At 34.2% G+C, this 20,491-nt stretch overlaps 2 protein-coding genes across 3 annotated transcripts; both read right to left on the bottom strand.

Annotated features, from left to right (window-relative positions):
* Positions 1-842: 842 nt before the first annotated feature.
* On the bottom strand, positions 843-5,641 carry LOC130711330 (mitochondrial dicarboxylate/tricarboxylate transporter DTC). The gene is made up of 6 exons (XM_057560895.1): positions 5,304-5,641; positions 5,070-5,153; positions 4,494-4,555; positions 3,321-3,682; positions 1,412-1,626; positions 843-1,281 (listed from the first exon to the last, which is right to left on the bottom strand). The coding sequence occupies exons 1-6, from the start codon at positions 5,418-5,420 to the stop codon at positions 1,225-1,227; spliced, it is 897 nt and encodes a 298-aa protein (XP_057416878.1). The 5' UTR covers positions 5,421-5,641; the 3' UTR covers positions 843-1,224.
* An 11,241-nt stretch (positions 5,642-16,882) lies between these two features.
* LOC130715401 (thioredoxin-like fold domain-containing protein MRL7, chloroplastic) lies at positions 16,883-19,627 on the bottom strand. Of its 2 annotated transcripts, XM_057565500.1 has the most exons (5): positions 19,351-19,554; positions 18,384-19,201; positions 17,608-17,692; positions 17,254-17,365; positions 16,883-17,114 (listed from the first exon to the last, which is right to left on the bottom strand). In XM_057565500.1, exons 2-5 carry the CDS (start codon positions 19,184-19,186, stop codon positions 17,011-17,013), a joined length of 1,104 nt encoding a protein of 367 aa, XP_057421483.1. In that variant the 5' UTR covers positions 19,187-19,201; positions 19,351-19,554; the 3' UTR covers positions 16,883-17,010. The 2 variants fall into 2 exon arrangements, with proteins under 2 accessions (XP_057421483.1, XP_057421482.1); XM_057565499.1 differs by having other exon boundaries at positions 18,384-19,627.
* Between the last annotated feature and the right edge of the window lie 864 nt (positions 19,628-20,491).

Raw genomic sequence — 20,491 nt, 5'->3', positions numbered from 1 at the left:
TGTGTATGGAGAAAGACTTGTTAGAAAATGTCTCCCCACTTAATTGTGATCCCTAAGTCTTGAGATGATTAGTATTAAAATTAATCATATAAAGTCATTTGTGAGCCTTATCTAATAACTTGTGCTTTTGCAATAATTAGTTCTTTAATAATTAGTCTCATGACTATCGGCTTTAAGAAACATTAGTAATAGAAAAAATGGTATAATCTCAAGTGGCATATACTCCAAAATTGAAGTTTAGAATAAGGTTAATAGAAGGGTGTTGACAACTTCCCTGCATATATGATGAAAAGAACAACCTGCTGGCAATTTGGATGGAAAATGTGTATGTTACTTGATAAACAGTTCTTTTGTCCGTATGCATATGTATTTTTTCAAGGTTTTCTAATTTTTCCTATTCATACCATCCAAGTTAGCTTCCAGAAATTTATTTCGGTAAGTTTTTTACTTTGCAAGAAATTAACTTCAATAATAGATGGAGGTGCGAGAAGGAAAAGGAGTGGTGTCAAAAGTAATGTCCCATTTTGACCGCTGCATTCTGCATTCTGAATCTACCTAGTGTATGTTTTAAGTTTGGCATGCATACGCTTACGTGATTTTTCTTCTGTATCTACCACGCCAAGTTTAATGAGGAAAAAGCAAAATTTTGCTGGATCAAGTTCAACATTGATCCATTGAGTTCAACAGAAATCCAAAACACACTAAGAAATTAGATGTCCACATTTGACGCTATCATTGGGTGTGTTTGGAAAACCGTTACGAAAAAAGTTACAAAAACGATTAAGAGTAGACAAACAATTTCTATTAAAGAAAAAATGGAAAAAGCATCAACAAATAAGATGTGCTTGAAAAGCCTTGAATCCTTAGCTGCAAGAAATACTTGAAGATAATATGGAAGAAAGTTACAAAACTTGATGTCTAAATGTTGTCTAAGAGATAGAGTACTTATTCTAGTTTAGGATTATATCCCAACAGGTATCTCAATTGCATCCATTCAAAAATGGAATTATGCTGTTCTGCTTCATCCGCATCCAATTCTATATTTTACTAATACAATATAAAGTGTGTCAAATTCCTGCTTCAGTTGCATGATTAATTAAATCTTAAAAAATGATCAGAGCTCCTTTGGTGTTTAATTTGCATAAACGGGCTACAACACAGCCAACAAATTATTCAAATGCTCAAACCTTGAATTCAACAAAAAATGTCCACCGCTGCAGAGAACTACAACCCATAGGACTTCTCCAACTTCTGAATCTGGTTGAGGAAGATCCATGTCATCTGCATATTAACAAAATATTAACTTAATAAAACCCTCAAATGTAATGTAATTTAGTTACTAAAAAGAACATCACAAAGTAACAAGTAAAATGATCACTGTAGAAAGGACATGTTTGACAGAAGGGAATACCATGACATGAGGAGCAATCCTAACACAATAGACAGGGAATCCGGTGTAAAATTTAAACGGTCCTCCTTGTTTTAAGGTTTTCGCAGCACAGTCAAGAGAGCCAGTGTATGGATATTTTCCCTCAGCATCAGGTTGCATCTTCTGAATCTGGGTCTTGACGTAGTCAAATGGCAAACTGCAAGCTGCCGCGAAAAATCCAGAAACGGAACTCGCAGCTGAAGAGATAATAAGAGCAAACAGTGAGAATAAAATCTTTGGCAGTATAAAAAGGGAGTTTCAGATATGTACCATACAGTAGACAATCAACATGGAATGTCGGAGGTTACCACTTAAACAAAGACTCGAGTTCAATAAAGGAGAATTCCCTTATAGGACCGTAACTCAAACTATGAACCATGACATATGAGGGTAATGTTATATAAGCTTCCATACTATCAGAACACTGCAAAAAATCTAGACTCCCAAAAATTTGTACCAGAACAACAACTTGTAATACAAATATTTGAAAATCAAATTACACAAAGGGAGAGAAAGAGAGACAAATTGCAAGAGCACCAATGGAGACAAAAGTGAACAACAAAAGTTGAATATCTGAATAAGCAGTGTCGCTTGGGTACACACAAGTATTCATGGACCACAGCATCATGGACATTGGCCAGATAAAGAACCACACTTAATGTTACAAAGAACAGAATATACATAGTTTAATTGAGGATAAACATTAATTAATTGCATAAACATCGCTCAGTTAGTCTATACCCAACAATAGCATCCTTTATAAAGGTAGATCTTCAAATAACCATTTGCACATGAAAAAGGAGCAATTCCAAGCTAAGTCGTCAAGATGGTAACATACTATCTTATAATTAATTTGTATTTGAGGTGAGTTTGGAAACTTGGTTATATACTTTTTCTCCCAGCTTCTTCACAGTCAAAATTAGACGTGGGAGCCAACCAGAAAAAACAATCATATACTTTAATAAGCAGCTAAGAAAAAAGTAAAAACAGGGTTAAACTGTCCTGCTTTCCTCCCATGGTGATCTATATATAGCGCATGGCAAGGAATGGAAGATAGGAATTATTCATCAAATTTCAAAGAAAATCATCTAGGCCTCTAGGGTGTATTGGAAGAGCTTATTTAAGCTTATCTTATAGCATACCCACTTAAATAGGAATTTGGTTAAGCTTATGAAAATAGTTTATGAACTACCTATAATCTCTTTTGAACTCATTTTGATAAGCTTCCCATATTAGCTTATGAAAAAGTGCTAATGAGTAGGAATTTGGTTAAGCTTACGAAAATAGTTCATGACCTACTTATAAGCTCTTTGAGATTATTTCAATAAGCTTCTTGCATAAGACTATGAATAAACATTAATTTGATAAGTATTTAGTAAGAAGTAAGGTGTTTACCCGAATGCCCCCTCAATATGAGATGTTAAACAATGCCCTCAGCACATCATAAATACAACCATTACCCAACCTCCCAAAAAATTTAGGCCAAAATTTGATATTTGTGTAATTGGTCATCATCTTGAATATTTGGCCCAAACAAACACCAGTCATTAACCTTAAAATACAAGTATTTATACTTGATAATTTCAAAAGGCTTATCACTTAAACTACATTACTAATAATATTAAGAAATGCTGCAAGTGACCATATAATGCACTGTTTGAAGTGATTATATGGTTTGGGAGTAAAAGACGAGAGCTATCACACATCAAACAATAAGTACCCATACAAGCAAGCAAAAAATAGAAAAGGGGAAAACTATGTATCTGACGGAAAATTTTGGAAATAAAATGATAGTAGTTGATGAAGGAAAAACGAGTTCATGAATCTTTCTAATGTAAGATAGTGCAAAGTTCAAATAAAATTGTTCAACAATATCTAAATGGTTCCTCACCTACAACTGTAGAAGCTTCCCCGAGACCAACGGAATCCTTGAAGAACTCAACACTTTGATCATAAGATGCAAGCATCCCCATGTTCAATGCCATTGCTCTTACTACAGTAGGCCCAGCACCTTTCCAAAGCGACAAAACCCCTTCGTCTGCAACAATACGATAAAGTGCATGGAAGGCATTTGTGTAATGTCGGCGCTGATGAAGAGGTAAAGTCGCATCAGCCTGCATACGAATGAGTGCCAAATCTGCTGGACTACCAACAGTTGCTCCAATAGCACCAGCAGTCAACCCACATAAGGCTTTCTGATACAGTGGCAGGGGCTTGCCATCATTAGCCTCAATTGCTTTGCTTGTCAAGATTCTAAAAAGTATTAAAGTCAGTATGTAAGACAAAACCCTTAACTATTCAAGAGAATGTACCATCTAGTGATAAAAACTACTAGGGCAAAACAATGAAAAGGAATCATACAAAGACTTTATAGAAAAACAACAAAACTTATCCTTTATGATTGATTAACAGCCCGTTAGACTGCATTTTAAGTAACTCCTCTTTTGAAAAATTTGTTTCGAAAAAAATCAATATTAATTATGTAAGTTTCAATTAAAACACCCAAAAACTGGTTAACGCTTTTCTCAGAAGCAAAAATAATAGCTAATGGAGAACAAAAATCAAGCCTCTGTTTGGATTGATGGTAGGGAGTACAATGGTTTTATGTTTCATTGTTTGGTTTTGCTAAATAAAGATGGAATGGAAGGTGATGTAATCCACTCCATCTCATTCCATTACTTACCATCAATTTTCTTACCCCCACGAACGGAGAGGAATGGAATGGAGCCACTTGAAACTACTTAAACTACAAATATATTTTTCTACATCTACCTTTATTATATATTCAATATTGTTGTTTTCAAAGTCCGGGTAATATAGAAATAAAAATGTTATAACTCATTTGGTTCCGTTCATTATCCAGACAATTGAGTGATAAATTTGTTCCGTTCCACCTTAAAACATCCAGACAATGGAATATGACTTTTATTCCACTCTATTTCATTCCATTCCGTTCCCTATGATCTGTCAATCCAAACATAGCCTCGAAGAAATTGCATCAGAAAACCACTATTTTATTAAGATTAAACAAAGTGATCCCATGAACGTTATCAGAACAACTCACCTAAATGTTCCAAGTCGAGCAGTGGTGTATGTAGCCTGCCTGAGTAGTCCAGCTGACAAACCCTGCATAAAGTGATTCTCTTTAGACCACCAGTATACAAATACCTCCACAAAGGATCAACAATAAAATCAAAACCGAAGTCCAAATTCAAAGCCGGACAAAACAGTAACTCATAGGTAAGAAACCACATCATGGGAGGGGGGGGGGGAAGGGTAGCTCACTTGGTGAGCTAAGGGAAATGAACGGATTTGCAGGGTGAAGGGCCAGGGTTCAAATCCTAGCAAAGGAACTAATTTACTAACAATTAACAACTAACATTTGCCTATCAAAAAAAAAAAAAAGAAACCACATCAAAACTCATAAGCCAAAGCAACAAACAATGTATGAAAATCCAGTTCCACTTGCAGATCTATAGGCAAGCAAATGAAGAAAACACAACACAAACATGCACACCATGGTGAATCATCATTATCATAAATCATCCACAAAATTGAAATTCCAGCTAGAACAATCAAGGATCAGTCACAAAATGCAAAAAAAAGAAAACAAAAACATGGGAAGAAATGCAAAAGCAACCTTGTAGAAGGCACCAACACCATCATTCTTGAGCATGTTGGATGTAACCTGTACAGCCGATCCTTGACCCAATTGAATCCTCACCTACACCAACAAAAAATCATCAAAACAATGAAACCCCATCACAGCAAAAACACAGATCTGAGTCTGAGAAGGAAAATCAGAGAGACCCAGAAGGCCATCTGGGCGAATCAAGAGTGAAATTGCGTAAAGGTGAGAGCTTTATTCGCAAACCTTGATCATATCGATGGGTTGGATGACGCAGGTGGCGAGCATGCCGGAGGCTCCGCCATTGACGAAAGGCTTGATGGTGGGCCAGACACCAACCTTGGGCTTCTTCTCATCTCCCATTGTTGCTGTTGGTGTTGGTGTGTGTGTGTGTGGTGAGAGAATGAAAGAAGGAGGAAAGTTTGGAGAGGTGAATGGAGGAAGAGGCAGATAGAGAGCACTATTTACAAGGCATATATAGTGAGTGAGTGTTATTGTAGCTACCTCTCTTTGCTTGCACACACAACAACAACACAATGCTCTTTCTCTCTTCCTCTTCTTCTCCCCCCACAAACAATGGAATAACAATGATAAATTAAGAAAAAAAACTACTCTAATAGATTCATGTAATAAATCCTACTAATTTTTGTTTTCCGATGCATCGAAAAAAAATCCTACTAATTTTTAATATTATTTGTTTTTCTATTTTATCTTTTTGAGTTTTTTTTTTCATTCGGAAAACTAATCAAAGAAGAAAACACTACGAAACCAACAGAGAGTCCTTCAACAAAATCGTTTCCAGCTTTACATCAGGTCTATCCACCATCCGGATGGTTGTCGGTGGACATCGAACTCCTTTCCTAGCAAGCCCTTATTTTATCTTCGACCTTTTATCTCTCACCATTTTTTTATTGGAGCGTTATAGAGAAATATCAATTAATACTTCATTAAAATTTTAAGTGAATATTTATCATAAAACTTTTTTTCACAATAAATGGACGGTTAGTTTGAAATAGAATGACTACTAGTAATAATCTCTTTTTAACGTTGATTTTTTAATAGGTTGAAATTTATGTAAAACATAAAAATATGGGTCCACTTCAAATTTAATAAGACTCGCATAATTTCAATCGATCAATAAAAAAAGTATTAAAAAAATATTAAGAAAAATGTTACTAGCACTCCCTTAATAATGTGGTTCGTGTTTGTTAGTTAACCTTTTTTTTCATAATTTACGAAACTAGTTTTTTGTAAATTTATTTAATTTAATTTATATGTACTATAGATAGATTCATAAACCACTCAATAGTAATTAAACTATTTCACTTTTCTGTCTATCTCTCTTTAAAACTTAATATCATATCATATATCACGTGTATCATTTATCTAACTTCTTTTCTTTTCAATGTTTCTTTAGTGGCTTCACTAATCTTTATTTATTTAATTAACAATTTTTAAAAATATTTTGCTTTCCAATCCTGAAGGAATGAGCTTTTAGCAAAAGAGGGCACGTAAAGTATCTCACGTAAAAAGTAAGCAAGCCCATCATGGTGATGATGAAGTATGTTCCATACCTCATACTATATTATTCTCCATCGAAATGTCAATTCCTTATCTTTCGCTTTAGAAGGTTAGTAATATATTTTTAATAGACAATTTATATACATTACTTATATATATACATATATTTTTGGTGAGTCATGCTATTGCTATCTACTTTCATCCGCCGACAATAGTGACTAATCGCGCTAAGCAGTAAATACAGTTGCGGACCTACCACAGAGCTTGGTAGGTCCAATGCCCTGGCTCAAAAAAAAATACAAATTTTTTTGGACTAAGGAGGTTTTTTGGCAAAAAAAATTTAGAAAAAAGGCAAAATTTATAAGGAAAGATAAAGTTTAGAGACTTTATCATAAAATTTGCCTAGACTTCTTAAAATTTCTAGTTTCGCCACTGAGTAAATAGTTGAATATAACATCCTTTATTTCTATTCCTATCATCATATATACATATATTATTACATAATCATTTTTCTTAACTTCAAAATTAATTAACCTACAAAAAGTGAAAGTTAATTAAGATGATCAAATCAATATCTATCTATATATATTAGAAAAGAACAACTTCTAGCATGACGTGTCGCTCTCACAGGCCAAGTTAGTGACGTGTCGCTCCCAGATTAATTCTCACATAATATTTTATATGTAAGCTCTTTCTCCTTGGCCCCACTTGCCACATGTGCCCTGATTTTTCCTTACTTTATTTCTCCTTAATAAAAAAAAATACATTTTTAAATTTTATATTTGATTAGGATTTAGGTTTTTTATTTCTTGATTTTATCTTAATTTATTTTTTATTTATTTTTAGAGTATTAATTAATTTTTATGGTATTTTTATTGAATTTTCGGATTTTTAATTAATTCCGGATTTTATGAGTTTTTATTGTGATTTGCTAGATTTTGATAGTTTTTATCTATATTTATTTAGTACATTTTTAAATTTTAGATTTGATTAGGATTTATGTTATTTATTTCTGGATTTTATCTTAATTTATATTATTATTTATTTTTAGAGTATTAATTAATTTTTATGGTATTTTTATTGAATTTTCGGATTTTTAATTAATTCCGGATTTTATGAGTTTTTATTGTGATTTGCTAGATTTTGATAGTTTTTATCTATATTTATTTAGTACATTTTTTTATTTTAGATTTGATTAGGATTTATGTTGTTTATTTCATGGTTTTATCTTAATATAAAATCTGTGATATAAATCAATAATACATCTCATCAGCAAAAACTCTCTTAAAACCCTGCCTACCTCCACCATCTCCTCCATGGAATTCATCTCCTCCATGCAATTCTCATCCCATCTCTCCACTGAACGGAACCACCCCCACAAAATCGTCTCATCTCTCCACGGAACCACTTTGTCATCTACTTGCAATCGCATCCCTCTGATTTGCTGCCTTGGACTGATTGGGAAGGTTGCAGATGGAGGTTTCATATTATTTTCTTCCTTTGCTTGCATAATATGTTATGGTTTTTTTCAATTTTATTTTACTTTACCTTTAACTTTCATTCACTCATGTTTGACTTCAAGGTCAATTTCGTTCATCACTTGCCATGCTAATTTCAAATTCTTTTCTTCAGGTTTTTTTTTATAGATATTCCACCAAAAGAGATTCTTTGGAAGCCATGGATGGTGAGTCCATTTTATATTCTATATGAAATTTTGCAATATTTTGATTTGTTTTTTTATCTTTTCTGATTCTCCTTTGTATGTGATTCTATTTTATTCGTTTTTCTTATTTTGCATCTAAAATTTGTGTCTTATGTTATAGGAGGTGAAACATTGATCTGTGTATGTTTTGATTAACCTAATCATTGTCAGTGAAGTGGATTGAGGGAGTGAAAGAGTTGAGGGGAGAGAAAGGAGAAGTTGTAGATTTTTTTCCTTGCAACTTTTTTATTTGGTAATTTTTTTCTTTTTGCCTGCTTCTTGCACCGAGGAAATTAATTATTATTGTTGGTGCTTGCCGTTATAACTACAGAACTACATATCATGGATGAGATTTTACTGCTTATCTTTGTTCGCTCAAGCTATACTATTGAGGTTAGGCTTTTAAAACTGGTGCTGTAACACCCTCTAAACCCCGCATTATAATATATCATAAATCAGAGTAAAATGCATAACACAGAGGGTGTCACACTTATTCTCCAGAAACATAAATCAAAACACCTGTCATGCTCGTAATAAATATATAAATTTTCCAACTTTAATGTCGCAACATCATATGCATAGCACAGCGGATTTATTTCAACTCCAAAATTTAACATAAAGAGAGTTCATAGGTAACTCTTAACATCAAGGTACAAAACTAAACGTTTCCAGGTGTTACATAACAGAGCATGACTCCCCTAACTAAACCGTAAATGAAAGACTAGCTCCTCCAACTAACCCTCGCGAGAAGCTCCACTATCTTCGGTACCTGAGCGATGTCGCATAGAACATCATTCCAACAGAAGGGTAAGAACTCATATCATATGGATAAGCATAATAATAAATAATGTAAAAGCTTATCTATGCTCCACATAAATTACTCACATTCACTAACAAATAATAAATTATGTAATTTTAACATAATTAATCAAGTTCACAGTTATGGCAAATACTCCATAAATTATAGCTCAATTAGAACATATATAATAGTCTCTAATTACCACCACATCAAATCTCTCCAAAAATATCACCATAACACATATGACTCAAGTGAGACCCGTGCAAATGCCTTTGGTACCAAAGTTGTTATCCTTAGCGGTATCACCGCGTCCACTCCAGACAGATAACCACCAATAAAGCCCTCGCTCTAGGCTTCAAAACCACTCCAGTTTTGGGACAAGTCACTAGCCTCCACGAGAACTAGCAAACATTGCCTCTTGACAACTATGCAGTGTATTGTGCAAAACTCAACTAACATATGCATATTCAGACCATCTCCAAGTCCTAATTATTTTAGCATATTCATCACCAGTTGCACAAAACACATATTACATGTTATCAATTATACAACTTGCAATCACAACAACTTAGCATCTCAAACATAACATCAATTCAGAAACAACATCATATAATGATTATTAAAAATAGATGTAAATTAAATATAATTCATATATAACAGGTTCTGCAACTATTTCCTAAAGACTGGATTTCTCTCTAAATTTTCCCAAAAACTCGCGACATGCTCATGCTCGCCATCTCGCGACATCTCACTGCACAACTCGCCATGTCGCGACATCTCACGACATCTCCCTACGCAACTCGCCATGTCGCTGAATAACTCGCCATGTCGCGACATCTCACGACATCTCCCTACGCAACTCGCCATGTCGCGACATCTTGCGACATCTTCCTGCGCAACTCGCCATGTGCGCGCACCACACATCTTATGAACTATTAAACAGATGTAAATTATCAAATATACTCAGAAAAATCTAATATTTTTATCATGATTCCGTATACACGTTTTGTAAACCTCTATAAATTTTCAAGTCACAATTCAAAGTACAAAAATCAGGAAAAATCGTACACTAACCGCAGTTCGTAAGAAACTGGACAGCTTAACCTATACTCACTAAAATACACATAACTCGAGCTACAGACGTCGGAATGACGTGAAACCAGTGGCAAAAGTTTCGTAACAGAAAAACCTACAACTTTTATGAAGACTACTTCTTCAAATTCGGCCATTAACATAGCACGAAAAAGGGTACAAGAGAACGTAAATTTCTGCGCATCATGCAAGCCTATCATCTACCCCCAAAATCATCTAAAAACCAAACCCTAACTATTTCAATTTGGAAATTTTTGCAACCTAGGGTTCCTAAATCATGCTTTCTATCATTATCCACTATCATACCAATCCATAAAACATGATTTCAAACCCTTACCTCTTGTAGATCAGTTCTAAGTTTTCTCCTCTTTTCTCCTCTCCTTCTCTGCTTTCACGTGTTTCTTGTGCTTCTCTTCTAATCCTTATTTTTTTCTTTTCTTTCTTTCTATTTCACTCCTAACCCTTAAATAGCCATACAATGGGCCCCACTCTCAATTACTCACACTAAACCCTAAAACCTTATTTATCTATATCACATAATCACTTAATTATCTAACAAAATCACTTAATTACCATATACCATAATACTAATTAAAATAAAATAATAAATAACCTAATAACAGAAAATGGGGTGTTACAGGTGCTATCCTTTCTAATATGCTAAACGTCTAAACCAATGTTCTAACAATAAATTGATTTCCTTGGCTTCCCTGGAAACATTTGACATGAATTTATCCGTAGGTACAGAACGGCAATGAGGTGCATACCTCTTTCTGACTACACTCTCTGATTCTCAGCTAGCTGACAATGAAACATGATTGATGACTCAAGATCATATCTTGCTCTCATTTCAAGTAAGCCACGAAACATGTGAGACCAGTACTCATGGAGGTTTTTCTCAGTCCATTATATGTATATATTCACCAGATAAGAGATAGAGATGTGTGTTTGGTGTTGCACTACTGTGATGCATATGTATATATTCACCAGATAAGGGATAAATATGTGTGTTTGGTGTTGCACTACTGTGATGCATATATAGTTTTACTGACTTAGTTCATAAATTCTACATCTAGCTATCATCATTACATATATTAAAAGTCACTTTTCGAAGACAATATGTGATTTTATAATTAATCATTGTTCTACTATGGTTCAATTAATCAAACTTTAGTGTGACTGGAAGTCTTGCTTGCATGAGTGTGTAATTATCACATTACGATTTAGTATCAGCATATGTTTTTGATTTGGTTATTGTACTTTCAACAACAGTGCTACATAAAGCAAAGAGTTGTTTTAGCCGTTCAACAAATATAATGGGTCTAAAATTTCTATAGGGGTTTTCTTCCTTTCATCTTCTTTAGTAGCATGTGATTAGTTTCCCCTTACAAATAGATCTGATTGGAACTGGAAGGCCATAGCCAAAAAGTGGCTTCAATTCATTCTTTGGCTTTCATATCTGTCTGCAAATTTGATTGCTATCTTTGCACTATCATAGCTAGATTGATGTTGCACATATTGTTATTATGTTTGGTGGTCTTTAGTCTATCCTACTCTAACATGTCTATCAATCTCACTTCATGAGTTCTTGATTTTCTGTTACTTAGAATGCATATACGGCTGGAAGCTGCTGATTTGGAAGCAAGTTTCATTTGAATTAGCATGAGTTAATATTAATTCATGTTAAAGTTGGACAACAATCAGGAATAGCACCTAGGATTGCTGCTGATTTAGAAGCAAGTTTCATTTGATTTTTTAATTAGAAATAAATATTTTAATGATTTAAATTCAAAATATGATACCTTCTTACTTTATGAAGTGCTTTTTTATGTCAAAGAACAGACTCTGGTTGCAGTGAAAGCAAAATTTGCATATGATGTTAGGTACTGTGTGGAACTTGTGAGTGTGTTTGTGGATAATTTATAAGAAAAGCGGTGGTGATAGTGAGGTAGAGAAATTTGAGAGGGATTTTGATGTAAATGAGGATTTTTCTTTCTTATGAGATTGGATTTTAATCCTTATCCACACCATTCGAAATTTCAATTATTAATACTATTATTTTCGACACTTATATCACTGACAAATAATAATTAGGTTCTGATGTAATGTATATTCTTTGTAATGGAGAATTAAGTAGTTGTTTTTAAGAGTCTTTTATATATAATTCAGATGCAAACAGTATGCACTCAACTATCACTTGAGCACTAGAGCAAGTAAAGGGAGCATACTACGACTGCTTTACTATTCTGAATTTTTTTATCGCAGAAATGCTCGGGTAAGTACAACAAGCTCAAAAGCAGAATAGCATGATGAAACTACTAGATATTATTAATGAACCAAACCTTTCAGTTCCAAACTGTCAAGACCTTCGCTAGAAATTTGTTCTAAAGTACGCCCATTAGTACTACTATAAGAGCAAAGCAACATGCTTCTTATATTGGGAGATAGACAAAAGCAGAGATTGCCTTAGTAAGCTTTCTCACCTGGATCAACAAAAAAAACCATTGAAACTCGATCGATGAAAGTTGGAATGACAAGGTTTACTCTTAAAGTCTTCGGCAGGAGGAGGATACAAGAGATCGACCTTGAAGCAAGCAAGGAATGGTGGGTGTCATCATCTTCATCGATATTGCCCACCAGATAGACTTGAGAAAAGACTTTCAGGCATCCTGAGAGTAAGGAGAAGCTGGATCTAAATGTATTAGAAAGAACCTAAAAGCTTTTATATATAGGAAGAATATTTTACATGAAAATACTTCTACATAAAAATAAATGTTAATAAGATTTCATCGGAATTTTTTTTTGTTACAAGAAAAACATAATATAATATAGTTTGATGTTAATTTTTTACTACATAATAATATAGTCCACTTTAATTTTTTTGTACAAAATATTATAGAAGTTAAATTCTCCTACGGGAAGAAATATATTTTAACAAGAAAGTACCTTCATTAAGTATTAATTAATGTATCAAATACAATAACAAATTTCGCGGTACATTCTTTTTTTTCTAAGATTAAAATGTGTTCTGAATGCTTTATTGGTGATTCTTCATATCTATAATTTGTGTTATTGTCTTTAGGCTCATGAAGAATGTGAAACGACTTCATGTTGATATGGGTCAAACTTAGTTTATTTTATTGTGTAAAAAAAGAACTCGCATAATCACGTACATAAAGAATCTTTTCTTTTTTTTTCATTGTAGATTAAATCAGCTATTGTTTATTACCCATCATTAAACCACATCCCCTAATATGTTTTGCATAATTTGAGATTTGATTAACCAATTTTTTATTAGTTATTCAATTGTACGAAGTTCAATACTTCAATCTATGCAACAAGGGTTTTAATTTAAGACTTTTTGTCCACTTTACTCATCATTTCATACTCTTCTATTTCATCCGTTGTTTATTATATTTTGAACGATCAAGGTATTAATTGACCCTATCAAATATAATAGATGTATTCCCCGTGCAACGCGCGGGTAAAAAACACCAGTTACTTTCAAAAAAAAAAGATGATCAAATCGTGATTAATAATTTTTTATGATTAAAACCTAAAAGTGGTAACATATTTTTTTATTTCCCTACTCAACTTATTTAATTTTGATAGCGGGACACCAGATTTTCTATGATTTTTACTTAAAAAATTTAAATATAAAAAATATATAATTTTCTGCATGAAAAATTTGCAAGAACCTCAATCAGAGCAGTTTCAAAAGAAAGAAAATCCAGTGTCTCCTAAAGAGAAATTATAGCAATACTCTCTTTGAAACTCTATTTCTAATACGGTCTCTTATTTTATCAAAATTCATGTAGAATTTACTAAATTATATAGGTTATATTCCAAGTTTTGTGGAATCTACATGAATTTTAACTAATGAAAAAAAAAAGTTAGAAAAAAGTGTCATGTACACCCTACACTACATATTCTATATAGTGATGAATTATGAACTAAGGTGGATGTATGGATTTCACTCAAGGGGCATTTTAGAGTATGGACAATTGAGGTTTGGACATTGGTGTGTTCAATTAATGTTGGTGCGACATACGAGGGTGTGTGATTCCATTTGAGGTGCCAACTTGAGGAAACGGTTGGTTGGTTTGTTATTTCAGAGGATATAAAACTTGTGGAAGCCCCAGCACTATTCCCTCTCTTCGGATTCGTCGTTGAATGGCGATGATCACATCATACTTGTCCCCTTCCGTGCTAGCTTCTATTCACTCGTTTCTTTGTGTATAAATATGACAAATGGCTTGGCTTGTTTTATTTTGGTTTTTGAACGGGGGCTAATAAGATTGAAAATGGGATTTTTTTTATAGGTAAGAATATATTGAAGAGAAGTACAATGGGTACTTCAACTCAATACAAATAGATTGAAAATGGGTGAAAGAAATGTGTGCCTTTACTTAACTTATGTGTTAGCCATGTATCTGGACATGCCACCGCCAATAAGAAGACCATGCTTTAAGTTGCAAACTGCAACATGCCAATATCTTAATAAAAATTTAAAATAATGAAGCATGCCATCTGCCATGCTCATTTTTTGGAACAAATTTTAGCTTATCTCTCACGTACCAAATTGTGTTATAATTTTTAAATTTTATTTGAAAACTTAAAAAAAATAACAACTTTTTTGTAAAAAAAAGGGTAAGGAGATGGTGCTCCAAACCAAGGCAGAGAAAACTGATGGATTCAAAAAACATTTACAGAAAAGTTGCATTTACCTCACTTCAAGATAACTAACGGAGATTCGAACCTGCGACCTGTCAGATACGAGACTCTATCATGCTCTACTAGTAGGGATGGCAATGGGTCGGGTAGGGTGCGGGTTTTGCCAAACCCAAACCCAAACCCGAAATCAAAAACCCACACCCGCACCCGCACCCGAACCCGAAATGGGTGGTGAACTTAAACCCACACCCGAACCCATTGGGTTTCGGGTTCACCCGACCCGTACCCACACCCGCACACAACCTCAAACAAACAGTTGAACTCGGAAACCCGACCTGAAAAAGACTGTGAAGAGAGCTATATTATGTAATGTAACATTGTAATTGTCATGTTACTGTTAAATTAATATGCAAGATGCTGCATATATTGTACTGCACAAGCAGAATACTTAGGTTTCACTTATACAGATCCGGGTTCGGGTAGGGTTCGGGTGCGGGTTTGGCCAAACCCAAACCCGAACCCGAAATGATCGGGTAAAACCCGAACCCGAACCCGAACCCATTTAACTCGGGTTTTCACCCAAGAAATCGGGTCGGGTCGGGTCGGGTGCCCATGGGTTCGGGCTTCTCTGCCATCCCTATCTACTAGACCAATCCTTGAGGTAATAATTAATCACTTTCAAGTTTCAAACTATAGCATCATCCTATGAATGTTTATATTATTATCGAGTTGTGTAAGTTGTTCATGGGATTATTTAACTCCACCCTAGTTGATTAATATAATTATTCATAAACACTAAGTAAAAAATAGTAAAATTTATAATCAGTTATCTTACATATCATTGGTCCACCTAATATATAAATAACTTTCATGAGTCAACCCTTTATATTATTTGCAATACTTAACCAAACTTTATTTTATTAACCGAGGGGCTAAAAGCCCAGTAAACAACTAAGACTACTCCCTCTATAAAAGGTATTATAAGAATCAAACAATGACACTAAACAGAAGGAAGGCACACTATCAGAGTCCCATGGAAATGTGAGAAGTGATTGAATAAGCTCTTAATCTCTCTAACCAAAGGTGGACTAGGATTAGAGTCCAGACAACCTTTATCAAGACAACCTCTTGCTAATGCAAGTTTAATACCATGAAGGATTCCCCACAGCTTTGCATGGAGAATAGAGCAGTTGCCCAAGATGACAGAAAAACCAACTAAGATGTTCCCTTCCTGGTTCCTTAACACTCCACCACAAGCAGATTGATAACCAGAGGGAGAAAAGGAATTTGGTCCAAGAATCCATAGGCTGGATCCATCTCAACTTAACAGATTTACTAGCTCTATGAACAAAAGATGCAGCAGCTGGATCCAAAGCAGATAATTTTAAATCACTGATCAAATTATGGATCCTGTTACAGATAACAGAAGGGGACTACCAATTTTGTCACAGACAGACTCATTTCTGCCTCTCCAAAGCACATCTAGAGCAGCACCAAAAACAATACTCCAAGGCAAAGAAAACTGATACTGGTTTTGGTTTGCCAGTTTCCTAATAAACCATGTTTCTCTTTCCCTAGAAAAGAAGTTGCTAATGATAAAGGGAGTAAGGAAAGCCAAACCTCAGCAGTAAAAAGGCAATCTCTTAGAAAATGAATGGCAGTTTCAGACTTTCATTAATAGCAGGACACCTAGGACAAGAAGCATCAACTGAAAAATGTCTTGCACCTTTGCTCATTTGATAAATAAAATGTTACTTGCAACTTTCCACAGGAGAAATTTAATTCTTCGAGGACCCTTCCAACTCCACACACTCTAAAGCAACTTATTATCTACTTCAACGTCACTGCCAGAAGCACAAAGTGAATAAACAGACTTAATTGAAAAAGAACCATCAGAGGCATTGCTCCTGGCCATGGAACCACTCCCACTAGAAGGATTTGGAGGAACGACTCCAGTGCAAACTAATGTACGTTAGGTATTCAAACGCATAGAAGATGAGTAAAGTATTCTAAAATTTGTAGTGCGCCCTAACTAGATTGTTCTATACTTAATCATTTATATAAGTTTAAAATTTTTAAAATTGATGTGAATTAGTTTGTTTCATTGCAAAGACACAATAACACAATAACCTTCAAGTTGACAAGTGCTGTGTTCTGGGAATCAATTAATAACGTGAATACAAGGCCTTATCATCTATCCATGCAGGCTTCTTTGCACTGTAATAGAAAAATGCAATCATCTGGACCAGTTCATCTGCAGTTCTGAGTTCTGCAAAGTAACAGTGCATTAACATGAGAGAAGAACCTAGACAAAGAAAATGTGCATATTTCGGCACCAAGTACCAACCAAACAAAAACAATGTTTGAGGTATGCATAAAAAAGTGCAGAGAATGATCAACAATCCCACCTTTCTCCCTGTATACGACCTTGTTCCCTCGCAAAAATAAAATTTGAGGACATTCTCGAACTTTCAAGGCGTAAGCCAAGTCCTTCTCGATATTAATATCAATCTTGACCGCCTATAAATAGGAAATTTAACTGTATTATATGATAATGAAGAACACAAGAGATACCAGCTTCTAAAATGGTGCAGTTATCACTTGTAACATTTCATAAATTGATAAGTAAATACAAATCTAAATGGTGGGTGACCAGAAGCTAGGAAGGTCTGTGGTGATGAAAAGCAACACCATTTTTTAATTTCTAGTATGTAGCAGATGAAGTTGCAGTTTTTGAACTTGGAAAAAAAAATTGACCATACCCGGGGAGGTAACCGATCTTTGGCACTCCAATACACCTTTATTGCTTTCTCTAGCTCTTTCAAATTTTTCCAGTTATCAGTTGCCCTGTTCGAACAACAAAATCAAACACCAAAGGCGCTTAGCTATAAATAAGTGACAATAATTAAAATCCCTGCCAACATACATATAGTAACATGGCAATTTCATACATTCATAATTATGAATACAAGAAAGAAAATAGTTAGAACAATAGTTACAGAAATTCTTTTCTAACAACTAGTTTTATGCATTCCTACACTAAATTAAGTGTTACTTCGACTTATCAAGTGCCTCTGCATCAATGACAACTATCTCTTGGGAATGACTGACATCTTAGGAAATCGTTTTCATCATAAAAACTTTCAAAAATTGAATTTGTTTTATATCAAGAAGGAGTATCATTGTATATAAAAGAATCAAAATTTTAAATGGATACATCAAGTTTCTCACTTCAATGAAAGAAAGCTCCTTTTTACGAAATCAAAATCACAATGTGAAATATGTTTTCAAGGCATGTCATTATAGCAGAAAGCCAAATCATATCACTTTGAGCCTCAATTATGGAAAAAAACACTAACCAACAAGCAATTTGTCCGATACACTCACATGCTTCATTTAAAAGTGAGCAGAGAAGTAATTTATATCTGAAGCTGAACAAATACAAGTGATTATATCTTTCTTTACACCAGAAAATTTCATCCAGAACACACCTTCGTTTCCATTTTCATGAACAAAACCATATAGCAGAAGAAATTACCTGTTATAGCGTTCAAAGACTAGGACAATTAATGGGCTGGGATGGAAAGCAATACTCTCCCACTCCAAACAATTAATCTCCTGCACCCAACAATCATCAAGCTCCCCTTCCCAGTCAATTTCAACACCATCTTCTCCTACAACGTTCTTGATTGGATGCTTCTCAAAATACTCAGAAGCTCTTATCCCCCACCCAACATCTGCATCAACTGGCCAGCTTTTACTTTCCTCCTCAACTACCACCTTCTTTCCTCTGCCCTTACCATCATCTTCCTCCTCCTCATCGTCCTCTTCCTCCTCTTCTTCTTCTTCCCCTTCCTCTTTCTCATCATCATCATTGCTACTTTCAGATTTAGAATCTTTCAATATAGTTTCATGACCCTCCAAAGCATCCGCGTTTTGTTCCCGAATTGCAGCAAAGGTGCGGTCAAGAGTGTCTCGTACAAAATCCTCCACTTTCATTGCTTCACTCTTACGACCGCGCCTCGGCTTCCTCGGAATGGTTGTCGGGAAGACCTCCGCCGAACCCTTATCACCATCATTGTTGGACACCACATCTTCAGTAGGTTGCTGACTTCTCCTTCCACGTCCCTTAGTTCCCGCTCTTTGTTTAGGTTCAGGTTCAGGGTTTGAATGAGACTTTGTTGAAACAGAACACTTTACAATGTGATGGTTAGGTACAACTACAGGGGAGTAGTAAGACAATGATACTGAATGAGAAAAACCTTGGAAACCAGCATCAACCTTTGTTGTAAGAAAAGGTGGGAAGCGTTTTGGCGAGATAGCAGCTTGGAGGATTAGCATTTTCGTGAGGTTACACTGAGGAAGTAAAATCACAGGGGAAAACAACGTTGTTAGAGGAAATACATAAGAAGATTATGGAAACACTTGTTGGGTTCTTTTATCAAACAGTTGGTGCTCAAAACACATAAGAACCAAAATCTTCTATAAGCAAAACCTTTGCTTACTTTGATGAGTTGCGGCTTCGAACAGTGAAAATAACTCAAGCAAAGTAAGCTCCTGGGTGGGGAAAATTGAATTGAATTGAATAGACACTGAATTTAGAAATGCTTGTATTGTATGCACTTGGCTTTTCCTTCTTCCTCTTCACTCTTCACTTCTGGTACCTAAGCTAGTGTCTGTTGGGCCAATCTCATTTGGGTTGACTCATGCATATAAGATATTTTAGGGGATTAACTCCTAACTAAAAGAAAAAGGATGAACTATTTTTCTTAATATTTTAGGGGATTAATCTGAAAATATTTTTAGTAATCTTTCCAAGAGTTAATCCCCTAACAAAAAGAAAAAGGATAAACCATTTTCATACATTAAAAGTATAGTTGGAAAGATTACTAAAAATAATTATGACTAAGTTGAAAAATCAAGAAATGAGAGTGCTCCAATTTTTTAAAATTGCTTATGTAGTAGTATGAAAGGGGAGTAGAATTTTTTTGATATTGCAACTCCAAATCTTGCTCTTATTAAAAACTTTTATTTATTATTAACTTTTAGTAATTATTAAAATAAATATATATGTGAAAGAAAAATAAGTTTAGTGGATTGGAAGAAAATAGTAATTCATTTTATTATCTCTGAAAAACATTTTATCTTTTATTTTAGTACCTGTTTTTAAATGGCTTTACTTTTGTCCTTCATTAGCTTAAATAGTTTCACTTTAATCCTCGATACGACGATACTAATAAAATAGTGAACCAAATCATATAAAAAAAAAGTGGTATCAATGCTAACTAAACAACGTTTATGACTTATTTATCATTTATAGTTGTTTAAAAAATATATACATCAATTTACATTGAAATCTAAATGACAAGTATTATTTGACCAAAAAAAAGAAAAAAAATAAAAAATCACTTGTTAAGGACTAAAACGAGACTAATTTAAAATATAAGGGAAAGAAATATGGTACTAAAACAATGACCATTTTAGAGTCCCTCAATATTATCTTCATATCTTGACCCTCAGGCTTCTTTTCTTCAGAAATATAGATGGATAATGAAAATATAGCCTTAAATACTTCAATCTACATCATGTCAATGCTTTTTATGTTTTAGCGCTTGATTTGAATACTTGAATATCAAATTTGATATT

This window comes from Lotus japonicus, chromosome 4, assembly GCF_012489685.1.
Source record: "Lotus japonicus ecotype B-129 chromosome 4, LjGifu_v1.2".
NCBI classification, from domain to species: domain Eukaryota; kingdom Viridiplantae; phylum Streptophyta; class Magnoliopsida; order Fabales; family Fabaceae; genus Lotus; species Lotus japonicus.
Note: the sequence above shows the minus strand (reverse complement) of the source record. Positions and strands in the feature narration are given on the sequence as shown.